Genomic DNA, 27,176 nt, shown 5'->3' with positions numbered 1-27,176 from the left:
CACTTGAACATGACTGTTCAGTACCTCCAGGGCCAGATGAGCCTAGCAGTGGTCTGTAATAGTGTTTTGTGTTTTCTCTAAGTCTAGTCTTGCACAGCTGGACATTAGGTATGCACAGGATGTTCCCATTTATATGAAACCCAGTTTTATGAATTTATTCTTCAAATGTGTCATACATAGTGACATCCCAAAATAAGTATTATGTTTCTGCTCCTGACCAGAGTTTGCCCGAACTAGCTACGCGATCGCACAAGTACATGGTCACATAATATAAAACACATTTTGTAGTGTATGTGTATATATACATGTCTGATACAAAATAAAGTATCTAATAATTTGATCAGTCCATCAAAGAAGAGGGAGGGAAAACGGAAGTAAAAAAAAAAAAAAAAAAAACTACTATTTTGAAGATGTACACACCCACACACTCATTATCATACACTCACCAGCCACTGGAAGAAAAGCTGTACAGTCGCTCATTTCAATGCTATTTTCCAGTCATGTGTAGCAGCAATACAATGCGAAAGATAAATACAAGTGGAACCAACTTTGGATAATTTTAACATCAAACATCAGCACAACATAGCAGGGTTCTTAGGAGAAAAATGTTTAGCTAATAGGAAAGGTCAGTGGACAACTGTCAGACAAGTTTGAACTTTAAAAAAGGCTACAATATCTCAACTAACCATTCTTTGGCAAACTTTGGGACAACCTGAGTACAACAGCAAAAATAACACATTGTGTTCCACTCCTGTCATCAAAAACAGGAATCTAGGGCTACATTGTGCATGGATCCTATGAAACTGTTCACTACTGTGAATTTTCTGCATCTGGGAAAAATGACAGTGGCTAACCTTTTCTGTGCCTTGGCCTTAGTAGGATTCTTAAGTGACATTTGATCAGGTCAGGGCTATAAACCATTAGGTTTAATCCTAGTTATGTTGCAAAGTTATAACTTCATCTTTATAAAATAACAAACTGAAAAAAGATGTCTCTTAAAAGAATATTATTTCTGTCTACATTTACTAATGAATTATTCAGTGGTTCTCTCCTCTGCAGGATAAGAAAATAAGTGACATTTCTTACAGGGACAAACAGACTTTTTTTTTTTTATTGTTTCCAGCTGGACAAGACCAGCTCAGTTTGTTTATTAATGAGGATTCTTAATATGTTTAAAAAAATCAGGATTTAAAATCAAGTCTTAGGCCTCTTAGATATTAATTTTTTATAAGAAGACTAAGATAATGTATAAAATGTGAAAAATTATGAAGGGCATTCAAGTTAAACTGGGACTTAGTTTCTTGTGAATGAAGGTGTAAAACTGCTTGACATTTACAGAAGACAGTACGCTGATGTGGCTGATGTTTGACAGGTGAAAACGTTTTAGAGAAGGCCTTGAGTCTATGAATGATAAACCTGGTCGATGTGACTCGGAGACTACTGCAGTCCTTGGAAGAGACACATCTGTCTGTGGGAAATGTACACAATCATTCATGAAGCTGGCAAGTGCATTAGTATAGCAGGGGATTATATAGAGAAATAAAGGGAGTTTCTACTCTCCTAACGGTGTTCTGTGCAATCAAAAATCCCAGTTTAACTTGAACACCCTTTGTACTATTTTACATTACTGAACAATTAGTGCAGAGATACATTTAAGAACATTAAGCGGAATAAAAAAAAAAAAGTAATTATATTTCAAGACCCTAATTGCAACAAAAAGTACAATAAACTCTCGCTCCCAGTAACGTCACTTTCTCTGTTCAATTGATCAGTGACTATATTGTGGCTGAAAAGCCGCTGTAAACTGGATGACATTATACAGAGGTATATAGATCTCTTGAAATACATATCTGAAGTTCAGTACAATTATAATCAACAACAGGAAGCAGAGTTTCCAGCTTGATTGGTCTTCAGTATTGTTGATCACTGCTCAGTGAACGAGTGGCTGAAGAACACGGTGGCACTAGTGGAGTAGTCCAGGGGTAAGGTGGCACCTGCATTCTGGGCTCCCAGCTTGGCCCCACCTACAGCACTTGACTGGCGCAGAGTGAGAAGGCTGTATTTTTGAAAATGGCTGTAATCAGACATTTTGGCCTGTGAGAGGACCTGAGTGAAACCTGCAAGAAGAAACAACCGCAGACTCACCACAGTGTCTTGTGTGGTTTTCACAGGTCTGATACAATAGCCACAATCACAAGTAAGAAAAACAAGAGAGAGAGAGAGACACTGTAGAGTACTACACTTCCCTAAGCAAGGGAGACAAAGCATGCGGCTCTGTTTTAACAGAGCTTGTACTCTTTAAAACATTGCTGTAATTCAGAATTTGAGTGCACTAATATCCTATGTTAATGGTTTTCCTGTCTATAAAGGGAATACTAAAAATAAATGCCAAGTTGTACCCTTTATGGCTTATGGACAACCTTGTATATCAATTAATTTGTGTGAATTTTGGTACGAAACTGGTGGAAAATAGTGTGTCAAAGCAACATAAGGTGAAGAAGCCGGGTTAAATTAAAAAGAACAGTGCTCACAGCAGTCAAGGCTTTAGTCTACTGACTGGAAGATGCTTAGGTGTATAACTCAGGATAAAAGTATCCAAATAAATGATTTACATCTATTTAAATGACTTCTGCTTTGGATGTTAAAACCAAATATTTATAAGAAAAGAACAAACATGGCTAATTTTGTCATCTGTTTTAGCCAAACTCACCATCCTTCAACAGCTCCCAGCTTAACCACACAGAGCCTACACACAGAATAGGCAGGCCAAGGTCACCCAAGAACAGCTCCTGGACAAAAAATAAAAAGGGGGTAAATGGAGCATAAACTGGGACTGAATGTGAGCAATGGAATTTGTGATATACAAGGGGGTATCAAAAGGGTTCGACATTTGTGTGCCACTGATCTGGTCACTTTCGCCATACGTCCTTTCCTCAGATGCCAAAACCTGGTAGTAGAATTCGCTATTGACAGTCTGGCCCCAGGGGCGAATTCTCGATGCACAATGCAGCAAATTTCGCTCGTGGAGATGATGGACTCTTTCACTGTGAAAACTTGCTTCGTCTGCGAGTAGTACCCATACACTCAAGTGTACAAGTTTCAGGGTGTTGAGAACTTTTTCTTTCTTTGTCGAATCAGAGACCAGGGGACATTGGGATATCTTTCAAGCAGAAGTTACTCTCTATTGAGAACTCGCAGAGCATCACTGTAGGCATCCAAGTCTGACCAAAACCTGGCTCTGGAAAGCCCACACCTCCAAAGAGGGATACAAAGAGGTGGAGACAACTCAAACCTGGTGCACTTTTTAAACAAAGCACAGTGCAGTACAGAAGTCAGCCTGGCAACGAAAGTTTCCCAGCCCTGATCCCATCAGCACAACAGTGGCCCCCAAATGCATAGGCGCCAGTCCAATCAGTCTGACAGCATCACCCAGACCCCCACACAACCACAGAGACAAAGGCCCAGCATCTACATCTATTTTGGGACCCCACCCAGTGGTCAGAAAGTACACAAAGACAAAAGGTTAATGTCTCAGACGCCTGGGCTACCAGACCCGATCTTCCTAGAACCTTACCTCAAAATGTAAAACCCAATGTACCCACCTCCCCCAATGTACCCACTTTATAAATTTGTAATCCTACAGGGGGTTTGAGCTCATTGAAGGTCTTTCTGACCTCCCGTCATCTTTATGTGATGTTCTTCTATCTTTGTAGTGCACATGCCACTCAAAACACCTTGAATGACTCATTGTAGCATCGCCGTAAAATTGACGAAAATCATGTCAAACGTCTCTGTGGCAGATTTGCCCTGTTTCACTCAAAATATCACGTTTAGTCTTTGTTCTATCCTGCTTTCCATGATGAAATAGAGGAAGCGAACATGGTCAGATTTTCATCAGTTGTGACCAATAGCTCTTGATTTACACAGGACGATGTCTTTTGGCACACTGACTTATGAGGGTCGGTGCTCCCTGTGACTGTGTCTTGTGCTCCCATCTTTTGGCCTGTTACAAAACTAGTCTCGAAACTTTTTGATACCACCTCGTATTCATATCCGTGTAGACAAGCAGTGTGTCGAACCTGGTGCACTTTGGGCAGCACTGCTACAATGTGCCGTGCTAGAACTTTACCGGCCTGTGCAAACACGTATCGACATAGAGCATCACCTGCGTTAGCACCTAAAACACAAACATTTAAAACATGAAGGCAGACAGCTTATGCACTGTAACACAAACACTTCATTTCCAAAATCATTCCCTCAATCTTCACATTACCTTCAGCCAGCTTTCTACAAAAGCCTGCAAAATATGATTTCTGGAAGTTTCTGTACAGGTGTGGGAGCATGCCCATCAGATCCGACACCTACAGGTGAACAGAAAGAAATCAATCACAACAACTATTTGAGGGACATCACAGAACAAGGACACTGAATCCTCACCTTGAAGTAGTCCTCCATGGCTTTTTTAACATAAGTGATATCATGTAGAGGTGTCACCAAGTTATCTTTGGAATCAAATACAGTTTTTACGGCAAGATGGGAAATCCAAAATGCTGAAGAGAATGGAAATCAGACATTTCTAGTAAACATACACACATTAAGCATGTTAACAATTCCACATAAAGGATAAAAGGTATAACAGTAGTGATAGTTACCGGAGCCTTCATCCCCCATCATATGACCCCATCCTCCACAGCCCACCTGACTGCCATCAGGATTTACCAGCTTACAGTTTGACCCAGTTCCTGATATCAGTACTATACCACCTGCAGCAAAAAAAAAGGGATCTACATCTTGCTTTTACCCCTTCCCAAGTCATACAAAGTTTGATTTGTCATCTAATGTTTAAGCACAATAAAGGTTAATGAATAATGTATTGTTTACTGCTAACATGAATAATTCAATACCGTAGTCACTTGCTGTCGCCATGGCACCGATGGCATCTGTGGTGATGTAATAACTCTGGCTTAGATTAGAAAATTTTTCCCTCATCTCGTCAATTAGTTTCTGAATGGCATGCTTCTGCTCTCCTCCACTCAGCGACATACCCTATATAAAAAAAAAACTTTTTTTTTTTTTTGTCCTTTCTGAAAAATTAGAATAGTGTAAGACACCTTTTCTTTGTTTGGTTTGTTTTAAGGGCACACGATCATGCTGAACATTAAAATAGTACTCATTAACAGACTTACCAGAGATTGAATAGGTGTGTCGGGATCCAGCCCTGCGCTGATCTTTGCCCTCTGGACCATATCGTTAATCCCCTCGATACACTTATCAACACCAACCAACTATAGGATTGCACAGATTGCTTTAAGTTTAAAACACACAATCATAACAGCACTGAATCACTGCTGCATTACACTGGATGTAGTGTAGTGTATACTGGATGTAGGTCAAGAATGAAAACGTTGCTTTTTAAAAAAAAAATTAAGTTATTAACGTGATATGAAACGTTGGGGTTTTACACCACTGTGATTAATTTCAGCCGCACAGTGGCTTAGTGGTTTTTATTGCCACCTTACACCTCTGTGTGCATGCAGTTTGTATGTTCTCCTCTGGGTACTCTGGTTTCCTCCCACAGTCCGAAGACATTGCGTTTCCCAACTTGTCCCGTAATGTGTGTGTTGACCACTGGCGTAAAATGGGAATAATAATAATAATAACAATAATAATAAAGGTTATCACCATTGCCCAGAACAGTCCCTAGTTGGAATACAGAGATTCCTAGATGGATGAATGGATGGATGGTGATTAATATCAGCTGCACCAGGATTGCTGACGTAATTGTGCTTAGTGACTGCACACAGGCAGGAATGAGAGCAGGTTCAAGGTGCACATGATTGTTGCACTTTCTACAAGAGAAAACACTACCACTTTCCTTACCCAGTGATTGGTGCTGGGTCCATCTGTCTCGGCGAGGATCTCCCCTGCAGCAGACAGCAGCACCGCTCTGGAGTGAGTTCCACCCCTGACACACACACACACACACACACACACACAGCAGAATTATTATCATCACAGCACCGACGCAGGACGCAGTAAACACATCCAGTCTACAAACTTTCATGTAAAAACACATCACACACACACACACACTGTCTCACCAACGTCTGCTGTCCCTTTCCTTAAACGCATTGTTAAACGTTACTATTTCTTTACAAATGGGAATAATAATTAGAGCCTCACCCTTCCACGCCACCGTACACAGCACTCATTCCTACCGCTTCCTGGTTCCTTTCCTCGTGACTCGCGCATGACGTTTCACGCAAAGCTCCCTTCCACCAATCAGAATTATATTACGCTCTTATCTCCTCACACCTGCTTCATTCCGGTGAGCCTACGTACAGAAAACAACTCACCTGTTCGTGTTTTCCCTGTTTCCATGTTTTTTTTTCTTTCCCAGATAAGGAGATTATCTTATGTTTATTTATATTCATTTATGTAGATATTTGTTTGGTTGCTGGCTTGCTTGTTTCGTCATCACCATGCCACCTCAACCTGTAACAGCAAAACATTGCTATAAAGCTGAACTCATCAATGCATAAATAAATCTAATTTGTAAATACTATGTCTTGTACAACGCAAATAAATCCACATTGTTTCCCATATTTGCCAGTAGATGGCAGTATATCTTTTTAAAATATTTGGTGTCCTCATTTTAGTAATAAGGAATGCCATTTTATTGCACAGTACTGGCAGACAAAATTACAACATTTTTACAAAATTACAATGAAATATTTGAACAGTGACATAGCTTTGATGCTTTGTTTAAAGGTTTCAGGTGAATCTGAAAAGAAGAAAAACATAAAAAAAAAAAGTGAAAACATTGAACAAGAACATGAACAAGCCATTCCACTGGTGCCCATGAAACATACTGTAATTTTACAAACAGTAATTCAGATTCAAGCTGATACAGTAGGGACACTCGTTGTGTGATAAATGTGGTTTTGATGTGATGGTTCCCTGCCTCTGCTTGTTGGCCCACCCTCTATTTTAAGGGGAGAATCATTTTCCATCAGCACATTGAAGAACTGCTGTCAGTATAAAGGCTGAAACTCACACTCATATCTTCAGCCTAGATGCTGTCTAAGATCTAACTGCATTACTCTTTGTGTATTGAACTTATGAAGAGATATCTGTTAATCTAGTAATATGTGGTTTGCTAACATCCTGGGTGGTGTGATGAGTTTACTGCTAAGGACCAATGAGCGCATTTTTGTCACAGAGATTATCGTCTGGGGGTGCAGAGGTTAGCCCTGTTGCCTCACACCCCAGGGTTGGGTGCTCAAATCTTGCCTCTGGTCTGTGTGCGGGGGGTTTACATGGTCCCCTGTGTTTTGTGGGTTTCCTCTGAGTACTCTGCAAACCTTCACAATTCCAAGACATGTTGCAATTATTTGTTCCATGTACCTTACAGCACAGATGCTTTTTTTTTGTTATGTCAGTTAGGATTCACCACCCCTGGAGCAGATAGGTTTACAGGCCTTGTTCAATGGCTTAACAGTGAAAGAATGGCAGAGCTGAGGCTTGAACCCCAGACCTCAGATCAGTAATCCAGTAGTCCAGAGCATTTACCATTTGAGCCCCAATACAGCCTTTTTGTAGACTGATTAGTGTTTCTGATTAACCCATGAACTATGATTGGATCTATAAGTGTGTGCCTGTGCCCTGTGATGGGTTGGCACCCCATTTAGTGTGTCCTTTACCTTGCGCTCTAAGCGGTGGAAATAAGTTTCAAGAACAGAAAGGGGGTATAGAAAATAAATGAATAAATCAAGGTTATAGGCATTAATAACTTGTATCCCTAGGTAACACTTGAACAGGTTTGATCTAAATCACAATAATAATCTACAGGAATAATGAATGTTGTAAATGCAATTTAGTAATACAAAATGTTTGAAAGATACAGTGCATAACTTTTGTGCTTATGTTCATCTTTCACTTATGGTAAGTTCATCTTGAAAAATGTGTTGCAATTTGTGCTAAATGAGGGTGGCGAAGTGTAAAAATGGCTGTTGAAAATGTACTAACACTATTAAAAATAGTCACTTCATGAGTTAAATGTGAAGTGGCAAGTTGTGAGCAGACAAGACACGTTTAGAGGTTAGGAAAGTTGAAAGATAGCTGCAAGATTGTAATAAACTTTTCGTACAGTTCTGTTTAAAACGTTTCACTATGGATCAGATACTTACCTGATAGTTGTTGTTGTTGTCAATGTTGATGTTTTTGTTGTTGTTGTTGTTGTTTTTTTGCTATTGGTTACCTCCTATGTTATTCTTTCATATTCGAAAGGTTTATAAAGTTTATGTATGTTTATAAATGCAGATTATTGTTATTTAAAATGTAACCAATCTTCTATAATTGCTTTAGCAAAAGTTGATATGTATTTTCTTAATATTCATGCCAGTGAAACTGAATGGTGTGATACGAAATCCCTCAATCTGGCAACCCCGCGGCTGGCTGATGGGAGTATGCAGCATGTGTACACACTGAGCTTCCTCACTTCACTTCAGACGCAGAGAGAAGTGAGAGAGAGACTCGTCTGTTATCGTCGAAGAGATACAACTCATTTTCCTTAATGTTGTGCTAAGATTAAATTCCATTTTATTTAAAACTCAGACTTTAAAATAAACCCTCATGTGACTGAAGTTTGGCAAGCGGAAGTTCATGCAGACTGAGAAAAAGTCAGAGACTGAGAAGGATTGGCTTGTTTGTCTTTAGAGAAGAAGGACCTAAAAATGGACACTCATATCAAAGAAGGACAACTTTACGTCCAGCACATGAAGTTTGGAAAGGTAAGCAGAGTTTTGGTTGTACAGAAGTTACTGTCGCTTCCTGGGTGAAATCTCACGCTAAATATCTCCTGCTTGAACCACTGAGTATTAACCGCTGGTGTGACGTCATTCGCCAAAAAAAAAAAAAAAGCATCATTTTTGTCCGACAAAAAAATGGTTGCGATTTACCTTGGTGTTCTGAAAAGTGAAGAGACAACATTCTGAGAACAGGGAAACTTTGTAACTTTCCTTTGCCATGAGCCAGTCACATGAAAGAACAGCAGAGTCATGAGGAGAAAACTTACACACTCGCTCAAAACAGAACAGTTAAAGAATCTCTCTGTGCAGATCAGATATTTATTTTACATACATTTCCATTTCATATAACACTGTAAGTGATCCAGTTATAGAAACACGTGTGACTGTAATCTCTTACACTTACACTTACACACACACACACACACACACACACACACACACACTGTTACTCTGTCACCTTTCACACAAGCTCTTCTTTTACATGTGATGGAAAAAGTGTAGCCTCGTTGTTTCACCAGAAGGCCTAACCACAAGACTGAGAAACTCAAATTAGCAGTCCCATGCAACTAACTAAGACAATCTGACTTGGACTGCTTCAGACCAGTTTGTGTTTTTTGAGAACTTTCATTTAGCTGGGTATTCTGAGCGAACATCATCTAAACACTAATTACATTAATCATAAACTGGGAAAAGTCTGCGTAGGACATGATGATAATGATGATGATAATAATTATAATAATGAAAAAACATTATCGAGTTTGTTATAGAAATAAATCGACCACATGGGTGTTTCTTTATCAATAACAGCACATTCTGATTTGTTTTATTCCTCTTACACCACAGGTATTTGCTGAAGCTTGCAATTTGTTGTTTATCATGCGTTTTATCTGTTTATAGTCACATTTTGTGACCATGTTGAGGAACGTCTTTAAAATAAGCTAGTTCCTTACTTATGACACAGCAGCTATAAACTGCTGTCCCCTCTTCAGCCTCTCTTTTTTCCCTACTTTATTGAAATTACTAAGAAATGCAGCTTGTCATTTCTTTCCTATGACTGGAGACATAAAGTGATAGCTTTAAAGCACTGACACGCAACACACTGTAAAAAGAACACCTCGACATTGCCATATCAGACATAACATAGTGTTAATTAGTCAGTGTGAAGTGTCTGTTGTTACAACAGAAATAATTAAAAATTAAAACATTAATAATATAAAGATCTTTTTCGCTTTTTCACAGGAACTACTGTTCCTATTTTCATAACATACTTTGAACTACTGTAAGATCCTGTTATAAATAAACAACAGTGGTATAAAATGAACCTATTGAAATGCTGTTTGTTTTATTTTGGGTGATGGAAATGATGTTCACTAACATATTTATGCAGTGTTTAATATATTCGAAGAGCATTATATCTCATGCTGTTACCCAATGTTCTTAATCATGCTCATAAAAAATATTCATAAAGCAGTGATTATAAAAATGTAAAAATTCCTTACAATTTACAGTTTTATATCCTCCAGATTAATGACAGATTTTGAAAAAAGAAAAATATGATGAATAAAATGATTAAATATTGTGAAAAAGTTAAAGTCTTCAGGAGGATCTGAATCTGAGCGTTTTGGTGCATACGTTTGGGAACGCATTTCAGTAAAATTAAAAAAAGGAAATATTCTTTGTTGCTTTCAAGTGTCACCTTTGTACATGTGTGCTACTAAAAACTGAGGTAAACCAGGACGTGTATTCGGTTACTCAGGAAGCTGGTGTAGGTGGTGTGTGTGAGAGGTAAAAATGTAAAAAATATATTGTAAAGTTACTCTTTGTGGTGTTACTCCATAGTGCTGCACAATTGACTGCATAAAAATTGAAATCGCAGTATGACCTGTGCAATTATTTAATTTCAAACAGCTGCAATTTTTTACAGTGTGTGTGTGTGTAGTATGTATGTATATCTATCTATCTATCTATCTATCTATCTATCTATCTATCTATCTATATATATATATATATATATATATATATATGTGTATATATATATATATATATATATATATATATATAAATATATATATATATATATATATATATATATATATATATATATAAACAGTATTTAGTTATATAGGTGATGTGTAAATATTGGCAAATGTCCTTTTTAATTAGATTATAGTTAGATAAATACATTTGAATACAAAATTGTATATTTACTGTACCAATTATATTGCAGTTTAAATGACTATCACAATATTTGCCAAAATAATTTGCAATTTTATTTTTATTTATTTATTCATTTTTTAATCTAATCCTTAAGCCCCAGACTACATTTGACTTTCATGTTGACCTTTAGGATCAAAACAGCAGAGTATGTGTGGGTTTGTGCTAGACAACCTTTACAGCCTTGACAAACTTTGCACTTTCTTCTAAGACCTCTGCTTAAGCATCTTGGAGTTAGGAGGGTTGTAGATTTTATCACACAGTGTACTGGGTCTAGGTCAGTGATGGATGTAAATCCTAATCTAAGCATGTAGCCCTTAGCCTACTGAGCGGTATAGTGCACAAGACACTCTCCATGGCATGACTTTTAGCAAAAGAGGAAGTGTAGATTTCTGAACAAGTGACTGAGCAGCGCTTTAATAAAGACCTTCAGACAGGGTTTTTACAGTGACACATTTTTTTTTAATTTTTTTTTTATCAGTAATACACACACACACACACACACACACACACACACACACACTTTTAAAGCTCTGAGGTGAAGAACTGATACCGAAGTAATCCAGAATAGAACGTGCTGTCTATTCACTTGAGTAACATACTTCTCTGTGTGTTTAGTCACAAACCTCAGAGCAGCGGTACTAACAGAAACAGAATTGCAAGATATTTTACTTTTGGGGCTTTTTGAGTAGTCATAAATTACACCACAATAGTCTTTTATTTCCGAAGGGACCAACAGCCAATACTTTAACACAATATTAAACCCCTATATCATTAACCTCTTCTTGAAGCACCACACACTCCTTCTGCCAAAGCCATTTTTCCATGGTGTTTCCATTTGTCATTATATAACAATATCATAGCTTGCCCTTAATTAGGAAGTATTGACACCCTTTCTTGCTTCGGCATGTAAGAGAAATCGTGGCTGCCGATGTTAAAACAGAAAGCTTCTTACAAAACGCTATAAAATGTGGTTACTTATTAACCTAAAAGCTAAGTGAAATAAGTGAAGTGTAGGTGTGCTACAAATATAACATTAAATATTACATCATACACTCATTCATATACACATATATGTAAATATATGTAAATTGTATAAGTATATATGCACAAAATATATATTTATTATAGATAATTTTTTAATATATTATTTTAATAAATAATTTGCTTAGCTTGTACCCAATATTCAGATTGTTTAAACAGTTAGGTGGCATTCACAGTCATAACCCAATGAAAGGCTTAAAGTAGAAAGGTGTGTGTCTATCATGCCTGTATTATACTTCTGATAAGACAAGGATGCAGATTTGAGGAAGTCAACTCTCTCTTGACTTATTTGCATAAGTTCCATCCTGTGTAACATATTCCACGGACCGACTATTGCCTTATATGGAACTGGTGGCGTAACTGTTCTGAAATCACATCTTAAAACTTGAGGTTTATTGCAAGTACATTTTCTAGGATCTGACAAGTTGACTTTTATTCTTGTTTCAGTTCTTGTTAGTGTTGTAGTGGATTGTAGATCATTCTTTGGTGCTATTGATTTGAAACATTCTTGTACCATATATATTTTTATGCCATCCAAGAAGAGTAAGCTTTTTTCCCATTTTCCCATCATTTTCCTAAATAACGTGATGTTTTGTGAGATGACTAGAAAAACATTTAGTCATGCTTCACCTTCATCTCTCACCACATAACCAAATATTTGGCAACATTATAGCAAAAATGTGTGTACCCTCGCACTTATATGTGCTTGTTAAACGTCCCATTCACCTTTAGTCCCACTCCTTTGCTGTTATAACCTCCAGTCTTGTGAGAAGGCTTTGCACTAGATTTTGGAGCATGGCTATGAGGATTTGTGTTACTTTAAGTACAAGTGCACCGGCAAGATGGGGCATTGATGTCTGTTGAGGAGGCCTGGGGCCCAGTTGACATTTAAATATATCCTAAAGATGTTCAGTGGTGTTGAGGTCGGGATTCTGAGCAACCTATGTCTGTGTGAAACTTAATTAATGTACACAGACTCTGTCAAGTTGGAAAAACTTTAGTGCCACTTAGTTCCAGTGAAGTGCAATTGTAGTGCAGTTATATAGACAGTTGCTTGCTTTCATTTTTAAGGCAGAAGTTTGGGGAAGACCCACAAACCTTTGCCAATACAGTGTACTTGATAAGACTTTGACTAGCCAAAGTAAGAAGGTATATGGTGATAATTTAACAATGACATGGATATATTAAAGGCTATTTGCAAATAAGAATTGTTCCAAAGGGAGGTTTGACAGAAACATTTGTAATTATTGTAATTATTATTTTTTGTAAAAAACTGAATATTTTGAGGAACAAATAAGAAAAAACTGAGCAAATTTGAGTGGAAAATACAATAGATCCAAAACCCTACATACTGTACTAAATGCTATTTCCTTTAAGAAAAGAAAAAATCTTGTCAAATATTTGCTCAGTTTCTTGCACAAATTTTAACAATGCCTGGTCTTGTATGGCACATTGCTTCATTTGTTTGTAGAAAGGTAAATCAGAAAGAGTAGTCCGTTAAGAATAGCCTTGTTAAAGTCTTATGGAAATTTGAGTCCAAATCTAAGTGGTGCACGTCTGTCAAATGAGCTGAGAAGAGACACATTGTGACGCCTGTCTGTAGGTTTTTATGACTCATAGATGTGGCTCAGTGTGTAGGGTGCTTTTCTTTTGTTAGTTACTCTGGTGGAAATCACAACACATCACTATTAAATTTATTGTACTTATTAAGTTTTTATATAGTAGATAGTAGTCTGTTTGACTGGTCACTTGAGGTAATTTTGTTTATACAAAATCTCAAAAATACAAAACAAGTTAAACATTAAACCCATAACATTAAAACCACCTAGGTGTTATGTCCCCCATGTAGCTGCTCTGGCCCTTAAGGCATGACTCCACAAGACCTCAGGGTGGTATGCTGTGGTGTCTGGTGCTTGAATGGATCAGGAACTCTGGAGTTCGGAGGCCGGGACAGGGGGTCTTGGATTCTTTCATTGCTGGGCCGTGTGGGGTAGGCTGTGGTGCACTGGGTGTTCTGGTGTCTTTCTATTGCAGCCAGCTTTGACTTTTTCTTTACTAATTTGTACTACATTGGTCTTTCTATGGGATTGAGTGGACAGGCTGATCTTTGGTCCACCAGGCCTTGGGTGGGCTTGGGTGCCCATGATCTTGAATAGTTGGATTTATGTCCATATATTTGTATTAATTAATCAGTGAAGCATTTTATACATCAAGCAAAATCAAATTTACAATTCAGTTTGTGTACTTAAGACGTAGTAGATGTAATAGTGTTGATTACAGCCTTCACTGTGGCATTGTTTCAGCATCCTTATGAAATGTCACAACATCCAGTGTTGCATTGCTTCTTGGCTGAGATGAGTGTCAAGAGAGTCAAAGCACTCAGAAGTCTTGTTCAGCACATCGCAAAGAGTTTTAGTGGTGTTAAGGTCAGGACCAGCTGACCAGTTCATGTGTGAAAATAATTCCTAAAGCTCTCAGACCTTTTTTCTTCCAAACTTTTAGTTCTGGAATATTACTCATGCTCTCAATAAGGGGAAAAAATGGTGTGATAACCTTATCATTCAGTACATTTAGATTTATGGCATTTGGCAGATGCCCATATTCAGAGTGACTTACCCATTTTATCATTTTATACATCTGAGCAGTTGAGGGTTAAGGGCCTTGTTCAAGGGTACAACAGTGGCAACTTAATGTTTGTGAGGTTTGAACCTGGGATCTTCCAAACCCTTAGTCCAATGCCTTAACTACTGAGCTACCCTTGACCCCCATACCGTCGGTATATTCAGGTCATCAGCTAACTTTATTTTATTGCCACATAACGTTGCTGAGCCTAGACCTGACAGAGTTTAGCAACCCAGGTCATACATAGTAAAATCCCCAGTGTTGATTAAACACTTTCAACACAGGGGTTTTTGTTGCATAACCCTGCCTCCAGAGGTTTGTACAGGGCACAATGCATGATGGGTGCATCAAGTGGTATTCTTATAGCTACATTGCCGTATGGTCCAGTTCTTGTCACATTGTGTGTGTAGAAATGCTTTTACTTTCACTATTAAACATGGCTGTGATTTCTACTGGTCATTCTGTATGATGAATCATCACCAAGCATTTAAGGAATCACTGATTTATGACAAAAAAATTAAAAAAAATTCCCAGCCATAATTTTTCATGGTTCAGCACTATCCTTTCAGGTTTTAATAATGTGCTGGACAATCCTTAACCCTATCCCAGTAGACCCTACTGAAACACAGTAACATCTTTTCCATTGTTTAAGAAATGGGAAATAACTTACGGCATCATTTAGGAGGGACGAAATAATTGTTTCCAACTGAAACATATAAATCACTGCAGTAATAATCCAATTAGGAGCTTTTAAGAATTTGTTAATTTAAATCCAATTGGTGACAAGCAGGATAAACATCAAATGTCCATGACCTCATAAATGACATGAAGATTTATAATAACATACCTGTAGCATTGCATCATTTATCAATGTGGCCACAGAATATAGCATAGTAACAGTCTTTATATTATCATTGCATTGTTAATTAATATGCTGTATACAATGATATTATTAAGCTTATAAACAATTACAGTAATGCATTTCCTTTGGAAGATTTTACCAGGGCAATGCCAGCACCCAATTTGCACCCTTTATACTCATGACGTGTGTTATCGGTAACTTTAATAAAGTTAATTTTGTTCATACTAATGATTCATGATAATGTGAAATAAGTTGTGGAGGACCGTGATGAGTCATATCTTATGTTGATAAGGCTTTTTTTTTGGGTACAGATTGTGCCTCATGTATATGCATACAGTATGTACCGTTTAAAAATAGTAGCTGCATCTGTTTGCTGGGTCACTTGATTATATTGAATTAAATTTTCTTTTCCAATGATAGTTTTACATACTTCTTCACATCTAGTTACTCTCGACATCAGCTACTATTAGATAATTTTAAACCATAACAAAGGACATGATTTTTAGCCATATGTACTACGAGATTTGTTTTTACCGTGGTACTTTCTGGGAAAGGAGTTTTAGATGAGTTTTACAGATGGAGATCTGCTGATTTTCTGTACACCTGCAGAGTGTTGGAGGAAGCAAAGCACACTGGGTAATCCCACACATTTCCTTTTTGCTGCACTGGCAGATGCACTTACTATTACTATCCTCACGTTACAGATTAATAAAGCAGATTCGTTACTCCCTGATGAGTTATGTGTGCGAGTGTGTTTTTTTTAAAAGTATTTTTTTCCTGTTAAATTTCATTAAGTCTTTTTAAGCAGCATCCACATATTCTACAACTTCTTCCAGTACATATTTACATGTAACGTTTGTTCATACTCTGTTGTTTAAGTGTTGTTATACCTTTTATTATTATTATTTATATTTTACAACTGTGGAATACGACTGGTTAATTCAGCCAAATACCGAATGACCTAACAAGTCTTTCACTAGGTCCAGCATGGTTTGACTTTATGTGTAATGTTGCAATAATGAAATGTTCTCTTTACATTAAACACTGACATGTCATAAATTTGGTTATCACATTTCATAATAAATCTCTTGACATTTGCATTTGGCAAGATTTGAATGAACATTTGAATGAAAGCTCTTTTTCGATTTTATGGCAAGGTATACAGTATATTATATAAATAATTATTGCAGAACTGATGTAAAAGGCTGAATTTATAAGTAGTAGTATATTTAATATAATATTATATATTAAATATGTAATATTAATATAATATTAAAGTAGACTAATATATATAAAATTTTGAGTAGACGCAGTTGATTAAAGGTAAGTCCTGTGTTCTTTCCCCCTGTTCAAAATAAATTAAAATGTATGTATGTCACGTGTCAAGTGATGCAGGTTGTGTTTGGAATGAATGTCTATAAGTATTACATTTTTGTCCTACTGTCAGCTGCCTATTTCAAACAAACCACAGTTATTCTTTATTTGGTTCTGTGGTCGTTGTGACCAGCCTCTGAGGTTCCTGGAAACAAATCTGTGGGTTGTTGAATAAAATGGGGCTTTGCCATAATTAAAACTAATAAAGACTGTAGTAGAAGTGTTCAATTAAATTGATAAAGACCAATATTAATCATAATACATCACTACTTCACCAGTTAGCGCAATCATAGTACAAGAAATATCGTTGATATTTAAGGCTTCTTTTTTTTTCTCATAAAATAATGTTGTTGGTCACTCTTTACATCTATCTGTTCCCGTGAAGAGTATTAGGAGCTTATAACTAAATCTTGTAACTCCATTGGATCCAAACTGTCTGCAGTTTTTTTTTCATTTCCTGAAAAGTATGTCTGAGGTTTCTGACAGACACTGACCTCATGTAGCATGACAATACTATTTATACTATACTATACTATAGCATGAAAATACTATTTTTGTCCACATCACATAGCCTGGTACTGTAGTATTCTAAAATTTTCACCTGTGTAGCGTATAACTTGTTTGTTCAAAACTGTAACATGGCGTATTTTCACTTTACATCAAGCCAAATTACCTAATGCTATTTATATTTTATTTTTTTTTAACTGACGTAAAGTATTGATAAACCCACAGTTTAGTAGATAACATCCCTCATTTTGACATTTTCTTTCCATAAAAATAATGGGGGAAAAATACTTTTGGAAATAGTCAGAAATAGAGTAATTGTTAAGAAAGCGAACAGAGAATGTGGTGAAGGGACGAAGTGAGCAAAGACTAAACAAAAATTGTAATATTAGTACATTATCAGTCCGGGTGAATGTCATATGCAAATGGGCAGCGTATTGTGGTGAGCTATATTACTGTTATACAAACACACACATGTACAGTACAAGTATCCTTGGTCACTTTGTTTATGCACACAACCACCCAGCTTTTCTTCCCTTTTTTGTGCATGTGGAGGACAGGCCTTCGTTCTCACTGGCAGCAGGGTTGGTAACCTCAGCCTAGTCACCTAATGCTAAAAATAAAGATGCTATGATGTATGCAAGATTTCTTAGACTTGTATTGCTAAACAGTGCCAAGCTATTTGGGGATGTAAAAAAGATGAAACGTTGCAGGTCCAGCCTCGGGTCATTGTGTATAAAAAGGACTTTTTAGTTGTAGATGATTTATGATGAGTCCACCAGCAAGTTTAACATTTATGACCCAATGTTGTGATCTTCTAGTAAAGGGCGTCACAAATCACTTTCTCCTTTGCCTAAACAATGGCTGAAAAGACTATGCCTGTTTAAGTGGTGTAATTCATCATGCCTAATTACTTTTGTGTGTGTGTGTGTGTGTATATACATCTTTGCATGCCGCAATAAATGTACCTGACATTCTCTCAAACCCTTCTTCCCTTGCCTCAAAGAACGTAAACTGTAATCATCTCTTCATCTTCTTATTAATCCTCTCAATCTGTTTTCAGAAATGGAAAAAAAATTGGTTTGTGCTGTATCCGGCGAGTCAAAACGGCATCGCACGCCTCGAGTTCTTCGACTGTGCGGGCAGTGGCACTGAAAAACCCAGCACGAAAAAACTCGACAAAAAGATCATCCGCCTGTCAGAGTGCATCAGCATCCTTCCTGCCGTCACCGAAAGCTGTCCTAAAGAGAACATGTCCGCCTTCTGTGTGGAGACCAACGATAAGACGCATGTGTTTGCAGCCGAAAAGCAAGTCACTAACGAGTGGGTGGAGAAGATGTGTGAAATTGCGTTTCAGGTGAGAACTCACAACCCGAGATAAAGCATGGTTTTCATAATCCCACTCTCACATGGCCTTCAGGAGGGCCACAGAGTCACACTTCACCACATTCCAAAATGAAAGCTGATGATATTTGATTGTTTCATATATATATCTTTGTGTGTGTGTGTATACACATGTGTATATATACAGAGAGGTCCAAAAAAATCTATATACACTTCAACAGTTGTTATCTATGCCATTTTTGTAATTTGAATTGAATTATGGCAGCAATGTGTTGTATTATGTTTCCTGTACAGATGTTCAGTAGTAGCATTACCTTTTAGCTTCTCACATTACCGTCAGAAGAAAGGCGTATAATTTTCATGTTATTGAAGTATGTAAATAAATCAGGCTTTATTAGCATTATGCCCATTGTGCCTATTGTTAAAGGGTGTTCATTAATTATCGAAGCACTCGGCTTAAATAAGTGTAAAATGCTACTCGTTGAAGAATTTAAGAAGTAAATAATTATAAAAGACTAAACTGCAGGATGTTGTTTCAGGTTGTTTGTGTACAGAATGAACAGGGAATGTCTAAGCATGTTCCGGACACATGCTGGGAATTTCCAAAGGCAAAAAGTTATTTGAGCCTTTATGAGAATCAAAAGGACGACACTGCACACTCAGCATCTCTTTCTCTTTCCCTTTCAGACTCTAACTTACTTTGTCTTTCTTTCAGGGAGGGGGTGGAACATTCAGCAGTATGGACTCAAATGGACAACAGGATCTTAAGATGTCTGAGAACATGATCTATTACTCCAGAGAGGAAGGTAATAAAATGGACAAATGACATTTTAAGATTCTTTCTTCTGTAAACAAATCGTGCACATGGCAAAAAGTCCAGGACAAAAGCACAGATGTCTGTTTGAGATTAAGTCAATTTTTTTTTCTGATGTTACATAATAACAGGTTTTTCAGCTGACTCTAGCCAAGAGAGGGATGTTTTTACTGACTTAAATAAATTTTTGATAGTAATGTTAATGAGATGCTTATTTTATTAAACTCTTGATTAAATTTGCTTGTGCATTGCCATGGCTCTATGTGCTTTGCGATAAAGTCTCCATCATTACAGGCAGGAGACAGAGATATGAATTATGTTTGTTTCTAATAAACAAGATCCCAAACAAGGATGTTTGTGACATCATTTCCTGCCCGGTGGTAACATACTCTTGGCTTGTTTTTTCATCCCTCACAATCATCACTTACTGTCGTCAAATGATTTAGTTTGGCTCAGTAGTTATACAGTATTTTAGACACGGAACATGATCCACTATGTCTTAGGGTCAAATTGGGTATATTAAATTTTTTGCTGAACTGAAACCATAACCATGGAATAGAAAAGTCAAAATGGGCCTCATATACCATACAAAGAACACTTCCTCTGATCACATGTCAGGCACACAGCTCTGGAAAAAAATTGGGCTTTAAATGTGTTTACACTAGACACTATAGAGGAGAGCTGCTTCCTTGCTGTGACAGAAATGTCGCGCACACACATGCACGCACATACACATGCACGCACATACACATGCACTTATTGACTGCCTTCTTTGCAATGGCAGGCTGCCTCAGTCGCCTCTAGTTTAACTTGATTAGGTAGAAGAAAAAAGTAAGCACAAAAATTCTCAGAGAGTAGCACAGAATCTTAGACATTCAGTCCCAGCTCCTTTTGGCACAGTCCATCTCTACACATGCCTTAAAGACGGACAGAGTGAGGGAGAGTGAGAGAGAGAAAGATATCCCAATTTACGAAAGCCTTTGTGTCTTTCTTTGAACAGAAGTTTTTTTTTTTTTTTAGGGAAATAGAGGTTATTAATACTTCTGTTTTTCATAAGGGCACCTGTGACTTCCTCAAAGAGTATGTGTGTGTCTGTGACACTGACATTAAGAGCCTTGTGACTTTGCAGTCTTAGTGTACACTCAGTCATATCTTCAGTGTGTAGGAGTACTAGAATGTATGTCATATGCTCTTTGGTGAATATATTTCACCAGCCTTTATTAAACACCTGTGTTTAATAATTATACTCAAAGCAACACGTCTATTCTAGAACACTGTCAGTTTTACAGATGTTTAATTTTTCATGGCTTTCCAACAAATTTAAAGTTTGTGAAATGTCAGGTATAAACCAGATGCTGATAAGCTTGAGTACCCGAAGCAGGTTCAGAAGACATCATAGACACTGTGCAGCAGTGTTATTTTTGTATTACCCCTAACCAAGATTACCTAAAATTTTTATTTCAATCTGATTTTAATTAGACATGAACCTGCATTATATGCAGAGTTAATAGCTACTATTTATTTATTTTACATTTATGTATTTTAGACCACTTATTTAAAAATAAGTGCTGCCCTGATACGACTCTGCACAGTTTTAAGTTCTTCTCATTAACACAGGCACAGTTGTTTCTGGCCCATAGTTAAACAAGGCTGAACTAATTTATTGTACTTGTACTTTACAGTCAATGAATTCTGGGTAAGTGTCCAAAGAACAGAAGCATCCGAACGTTGTGGTCTACTTGGTAATTACTGGCTAAAAGCAGATGGAGAGAGTTTGATATTAAAGGAGCCTAAGATGAAGAAGACATTGCTGGTGTGGCCCTACAAACTGCTACGGCGATATGGCAGAGACCGAGTGAGTTCTTATCTTTTACATTAAAATGCTGTACAACAGCAGGACCATTGTGTGGCTTTATATAGATTTACACAAGGCCTTGAATTATGTTTCACTTTCCTTTTTCTTTAATCAAAAAATGATTTACACATTCATTAATGCATAGAAACACATATAGTGTGCACCAGAAATACTTTTGTGGTTGTTCTCAGCCTTTATTTCTGGTGACATCTACCCTTTTACTAAAGCAGGAACTTGAGGCCACTGTTGTTTCCATCTCTGCTTCCTGTCATTACCATAGAAACCGTTTGATACAGGAAACTAGCCTTCCTCTCTCCCTCAAGTGTGGGTAGAGGGGCAGGTCTAGGTGACTGGAATCAGGTTAATGGTGTCTATCACAGATCTAAATAAACATGTGCTAATTCTTCTAAGCGGACAGACAAGCTTTACATTTTCAGTATATAATAATGAGCGTTCACTAGAAAGGTATTTGTATCAGCTCAGCATTGCGCTCAAAAGGCACCTTGTGGTAAAGTACCACAGGTTAACTCCTCCTGAATGGCTGATTCTTATTCAACAGTCTACATTATTCATATTAAATTAAATAATGTACATTAAATAAAAGAAATGTGAATAAAATGTTTTACTGCTCAGGCTGCAAATGTAACATCTGCAGCAACCTCATTTCCCCTCTTGTCTGTTCCAGCCACTCAGGATTCAGCATCAGCAGTATACTAATCACTGCCCTGATCATCTGCCATTATCTCCACCTGTTTCCCACTTGTTCATGCCATACATTGGATGCGCTTTTATGCTTAAATGATATATAGGAAACCAGGTGACTTAACAAACAAAAACATTCCTCAGGACTGGACAGAAAATGAGAGCCAAGAAATTCCTTTAAGAGGACAGGGGAATAATACCTCAAGACTACCTAAAAATACAAGTATATCTGGCTCTTTGGTAGCAAAATATGAAGAAATGAGGGGTGGTTCAGAACTTTTGCAGAGTACTGTACATATTGTTGTTTGTGTCGAAGGAAATAGGCAATCAAAATGAGAATTTACAGGTACATTGAAAAGTATATTTATTGTTCCTTATCTGCAATCTTTATTGCAGGTGATGTTCTCATTTGAGGCTGGGCGGCGTTGTGAATCTGGCCCAGGCAACTTCACCTTTGAGACAAAGCAAGGGAATGAGATCTTCCAGATTGTGGAGGCTGCCATTCGGGAGCAGAAGGCTCAGGCTGAGGAACAAAATCAGACCTCATCGTTTGATGGGGACTGTCCTGCTTTCCAACAGATCCGGGCTGCGATCGCCGATGGAATGAGCCGAGACACAGATGGAGACTCCGGTGGCAGTAAACCTGGATCTGCTGATGGAGTCATTGGCCGAAGGGAAGGAGAAAGTAAAAATCTTAAGGGGCGCACCTTACCAGAGCCCCCAGTTCCAGTTCCAAGCACATTGCCTCGTGGAACAAAAAGTGTAATGGACGATCAAGTGAATCTGTACTCTGAACCTGCTGACTCCGTCCGTCTGCCCAATATTTTGGGGGAATGTCTTTATTCTGACCCTGTAGACAGCATTAAACCTACACCAATGCAAAACCCCTGGCATCGTCCACCTGGTGATGAAGGTGGAGGCAGCAAGCAGGAACCTTTTTATGCAGATCTTTATGACAGAGTCACACTTGACCTGACTCCAAGAACAGGAGGACTGACGCTTGAACCCCGGAACAGACGTCCTCCTGATGTAACCCGGGCAGAGCACATCTATGATGAGCCCGAAGGACGGGCAGGTCTTCCAGGAATCCAGCCAGTCACCACTCTGTATGATGAGGCACGTCTGGATAGCCAGTCCTGGAAATCACGGGGAGTTGAAGAACCTCAGGGTCATGAAGTGGCTTACAATCCAAACATGGATGACGATGGTGTCCCTGCTTTGGGCAAGACACATCTACAATCAGCTGTGGCCAAGCCTAAAGGTCCCAAGCCACTCACAGCACCCAAACCAGGGAAGGGAGCCCTTCCTAGGAAAGAGCCACTTCCACTAACCCAAGGTAAAATTGGAGCTAACCTGAACAACAACAACAATAGCAGCAGTATATATTATGCTGTTGGAGAAGGATTTGGAAATGAAGTAACTGGTGGGGGAAAAGTAGAGAAGAACGCTGAGATTTATAGTAAAGTGTCTAAGCATAAGCCCCCAGCAACAGCATGGCACACTGCCATGCGTCCCCCAGACATCATCTATGACAACTTGGGTGACATTTGATTTTTGAAAGCCTTTTCAAGCAGTCAAAATGCACTCTAGGAATAGTTTTCTAAAGACACCAGAGTTTTTAAATGATCACAGGCTTTCTGGGGTATTGTTCGGGGCCACTGTAATATCTGGGATTACTACAGTAACTGGAAAACCAGACAGGTGTGCAGGTTAGTGTCATAGACAACTGGCGCTCTAGACAATGCACTGTGATCGATTCAGTGACACAACGTTCTTTTCTTTGGGAAGGACAATGAAACTACAAATTTTGCAGAATTTATTGTATGTGGGTTACTCACACGGTCTTATACTATGACAATTTTGCACATCTTTTGGCAGTTTCTCCTTTTTAGTAAATCATACTGAGTCTGTGACTTGTACAGTATATTAGAGGCTGTTAAGCCGTTAAATAACAAAAATTGGAACTGCCAGACAAGGGAATCTGCCGTTGTCTTACAATGCCAATTCACCTTTGGAGAGTCAAAAATAATAGACCATATGAACAATCATACACACCTACATATATTTTCTATGGAGATTTTAAATGCAGCAGTTTACTAATCACTTGCTATGTGTATGTGTGGGAGTAAGTCAAAAACAGCTGTGCTGTTGATGTTATGTGGTGATAATAAAAGATTTTTCAGAACCTCATAGTACTTTCTATTTCACGAAATATTTTTGTCCCCAAAACTAGTTTTGTTTCCTCAAGATTAAGAATCATTCCAAATATTTTTTTTCACCTCTTTCTCATCGTCCCCCTATTTACACCCTTATTCTGTCAAGCTTTTGCGGCTATTGAGGAATGCCAGAAAATATAAAAAGGCAGCCTGATGCTAAGTGAATATTAACCAGCTTTAAAAGAAAAAAGAAAAGAGCTTGAATTTAAATGGCTAGAATTCTGGCTAAGTTGAGCTGTGTCTGTCTGGCTCGGTGTGAAGGTACAGGCTGTTCCTAGTCCTGTTTTTGTCTCTCGTTCACCCCTTCACTCTTTCCTTTTCATTCTCCCCTCCTCTGTGTTTTCTTCCACTGTCTGATGTTTTTCTTCAATGACCAGCCTCTTGGCCTGCCAAAATCTGATCTATTCATCACATTGTGGTGCATTTTTAAGATGCTGTATTCTTAAGCTAAAAAGCAGACAGAACCCTGTCCTTTATAGTATTCCTAGGACCAAATGTAGTACCTTTTAATTCTAAATGACATCCCTGAAATAACTCTGTTCTTAACAAAAGTACAAATATGCTACTTTCTCTGTCCTATAAATATACTAATTTTAACATTTGCATGTGCAAAGTGATAGTTGTGATTGCATTCACTTATTTATTTATGTTCAGCAACTTGGTCAGGGTCACAGTGGATCTGGAGCCTATCCCAAGAACACAGGCATGTGGGAGGTATACACCCTAGTTAATCACAGAGCACCATGCACCTTCATACTTGTACATACTTATTTACCAACGCATATCACTTACTGGCACGTTTCTGAGAGGTGGAAGGGGAATTTGTGCAGACACACAATAACCTGAGTTCAAAGGCAGACTGGGAACCCTGAAGCTGTAAAGGAGCAGCTCTACCCACTGCACCACTTTGAAGTCATTAAGATGCCATTAAAGTCATTAACCTCTATAATTCCCCCATCCCTTTTGACACGTTTATAAACGTGCCCCAAACGCAGAGTTAGTGAGTGTGTGGTCACACTGTGACCATAATAACATGTATTCCTAATTCTCTACACCTTAAGCTGTATCATGGTTCTGTTGTTTAGTTTAAAAGAGGGAACTTACTTATAATACATGGTCTAAATGTGATCACCATGCCAATCTGCTTCACTGGTTACACATCTTTATTTACCAAGACAATTTTTTTTTTCTGGATTTGAGTGCAGTTATTGTGACCCAAAAAACATTCCACAGTTCCCCTGGGAAATGAAAGTACCTTCTGCCATCTTTGCGGAACCAAATGTGACTCTTAATTGTATCAATTTAATTGGAAACGTTTTCAGTGGTAACAGTATTGGCATTTCCCAGTCTATAAAAATAGCTACACAGGGGATGGATATCTCATCTTGCTTGAGTTCTCCTTTTCTAAAATCTACAGTTTCTGTTTTCATTTTAACCCCAGTTGTATGCCCCCATAACTGTAGTGTTAAAAAAAAAAAAAAAAAAAAAACAGAAGTGTGCCTTTGCTTACTGAATTGTCCGACAGAAGTACTTTTGGTACATGAAAGCGCTTATCATAGGCAAATTCTATATTTTTTATCACTAAACTGTCTACTTTATCCTTTTATTTTAACTCAGATATTTGACTGACCTTATATGTTTATTAATCTGTAAATAAAACATATCGGGCCTGGTTTTTAGTGACAAAAAGACAAAAAAAAGGGTGTTAAATGTACCGTAAATTAGTTACTAACCGCTATGTTTATAAAAAAGATATGCTGAGAGAGAAAATAAATATTACACATACATTTTGGAAAAGGTCATACTGACAGGATATTCTGTAAGTAACAACAGGAAAGCTGGAAAACTTACTTCATAAAAAATCTATTACGGTACTGCCAGAAACTAATCATTCCTATTTATGGAAACTTCTTGTAGTCTTTGCCAAACCACTGTTTCTAGCTTTCCACACACTTGCACACAGGTCAAGACAAAATAGATGAACTATGTAGGATGTATGTATATGTTTGTGTGAAAATTAAACTAAACTGCTTGGACGAGGGGAAAAACTCAATAACACATTTACTGGCTTTGAAGTACTGGGTATTAAACAATTACATAAAGCAATTTTTATTGAATGACAACATTTCAACCGAACAGTAATTATCAGAAGCATTAATGCACTGACCTCCTTTCCTCAATAGTGTTGTATGAGACTCTTAAAATAAAACACCTTCGCATGCCTGTTGTTCATGTGGACAAATGCCCAGACTCTGTAAGCTTTTAGTTAATTTTGTAGAATTACTTCTATGTGGAAAAGAGGTTATTGTGGACTTTGACTTGGAGTTTAAATAACACTTTACAGACATTACAAATCCACATGCGATTTGGCCCGAAAAGGACACGTGGTTATGCCATTAGGTAGATTCAGATGTGAAAGCAGTCTGGCCAAACCTTCAAATAATACAATCAGAAAAAAAAAAACCTGCTTTTTAAATGTTTAAGGCCTTTTCAAAATAATATATGAAACAGGAAACGGAGAGGAAGAACTTTTTTGCAAAATGCTTCTCATTTGTGAGGGGTTTTGCATAATGTCTAAACCCAAAATGAGGTCAGAGTGACACTGGTGTAGGCGGCATTGGGTGGGTGGAATGGCGGAAATGTTAATGAAGCAGCTCAGATGGGCCTCAGTCAGACAGTGACATTGAGTAATGCCATGGCCTTGACATCACTTCAGTTCCGTAAACCATTTCATTCCCTTTTGTCCACTCCAAACTATATTGCTGCGTAGCTTTACAATAGAAAGAGAGCCTCTCTTTCTCAGCTCGAGATCGAG

General features: G+C 37.8%; 2 protein-coding genes across 2 annotated transcripts; one reads left to right on the top strand and one right to left on the bottom strand.

The window, feature by feature from the left end:
- Nucleotides 1–1,249: 1,249 nt before the first annotated feature.
- nagk (N-acetylglucosamine kinase) lies at nucleotides 1,250–6,265 on the bottom strand. Its single transcript, XM_053495816.1, has 10 exons — nucleotides 6,184–6,265; nucleotides 5,881–5,965; nucleotides 5,187–5,285; nucleotides 4,905–5,046; nucleotides 4,653–4,763; nucleotides 4,438–4,550; nucleotides 4,274–4,361; nucleotides 4,080–4,177; nucleotides 2,711–2,789; nucleotides 1,250–2,117 (listed from the first exon to the last, which is right to left on the bottom strand). Exons 1-10 carry the CDS (start codon nucleotides 6,210–6,212, stop codon nucleotides 1,924–1,926), a joined length of 1,038 nt encoding a protein of 345 aa, XP_053351791.1. The 5' UTR covers nucleotides 6,213–6,265; the 3' UTR covers nucleotides 1,250–1,923.
- Nucleotides 6,266–8,474: 2,209 nt separating this feature from the next.
- Nucleotides 8,475–24,335, top strand: dok1b (docking protein 1b). The gene is made up of 5 exons (XM_053500443.1): nucleotides 8,475–8,792; nucleotides 18,494–18,787; nucleotides 19,490–19,580; nucleotides 21,271–21,443; nucleotides 22,542–24,335. The coding sequence occupies exons 1-5, from the start codon at nucleotides 8,736–8,738 to the stop codon at nucleotides 23,694–23,696; spliced, it is 1,770 nt and encodes a 589-aa protein (XP_053356418.1). The 5' UTR covers nucleotides 8,475–8,735; the 3' UTR covers nucleotides 23,697–24,335.
- Nucleotides 24,336–27,176: the final 2,841 nt, after the last annotated feature.

This window comes from Clarias gariepinus, chromosome 1, assembly GCF_024256425.1.
Source record: "Clarias gariepinus isolate MV-2021 ecotype Netherlands chromosome 1, CGAR_prim_01v2, whole genome shotgun sequence".
Taxonomy (NCBI): Eukaryota; Metazoa; Chordata; class Actinopteri; order Siluriformes; family Clariidae; genus Clarias; species Clarias gariepinus.
The sequence above is the reverse complement of the archived record's forward strand: the minus strand, read 5'-3'. Positions and strand labels throughout refer to the sequence as shown.

What these genes read in the sequence shown, in the direction of transcription:
- dok1b (XM_053500443.1), top strand. Translation starts at nt 8,736, where the DNA reads ATGGACACTCATATCAAAGAAGGACAACTTTACGTCCAGCACATGAAG. An exon ending in AGCACATGAAGTTTGGAAAG is followed by an intron (nt 8,793 to 18,493) that starts GTAAGCAGAGTT and finishes ATCTGTTTTCAG; the next exon opens with AAATGGAAAAAAAATTGGTT. An exon ending in TGTGTGAAATTGCGTTTCAG is followed by an intron (nt 18,788 to 19,489) that starts GTGAGAACTCAC and finishes TCTTTCTTTCAG; the next exon opens with GGAGGGGGTGGAACATTCAG.
- nagk (XM_053495816.1), bottom strand. Translation starts at nt 6,212, where the DNA reads ATGAGTGCTGTGTACGGTGGCGTGGAAGG. An exon ending in GTGTACGGTGGCGTGGAAGG is followed by an intron (nt 5,966 to 6,183) that starts GTGAGGCTCTAA and finishes TGTGTGTGTCAG; the next exon opens with GGGTGGAACTCACTCCAGAG. An exon ending in TTGTAGAAAGCTGGCTGAAG is followed by an intron (nt 4,178 to 4,273) that starts GTAATGTGAAGA and finishes TTTGTGTTTTAG; the next exon opens with GTGCTAACGCAGGTGATGCT.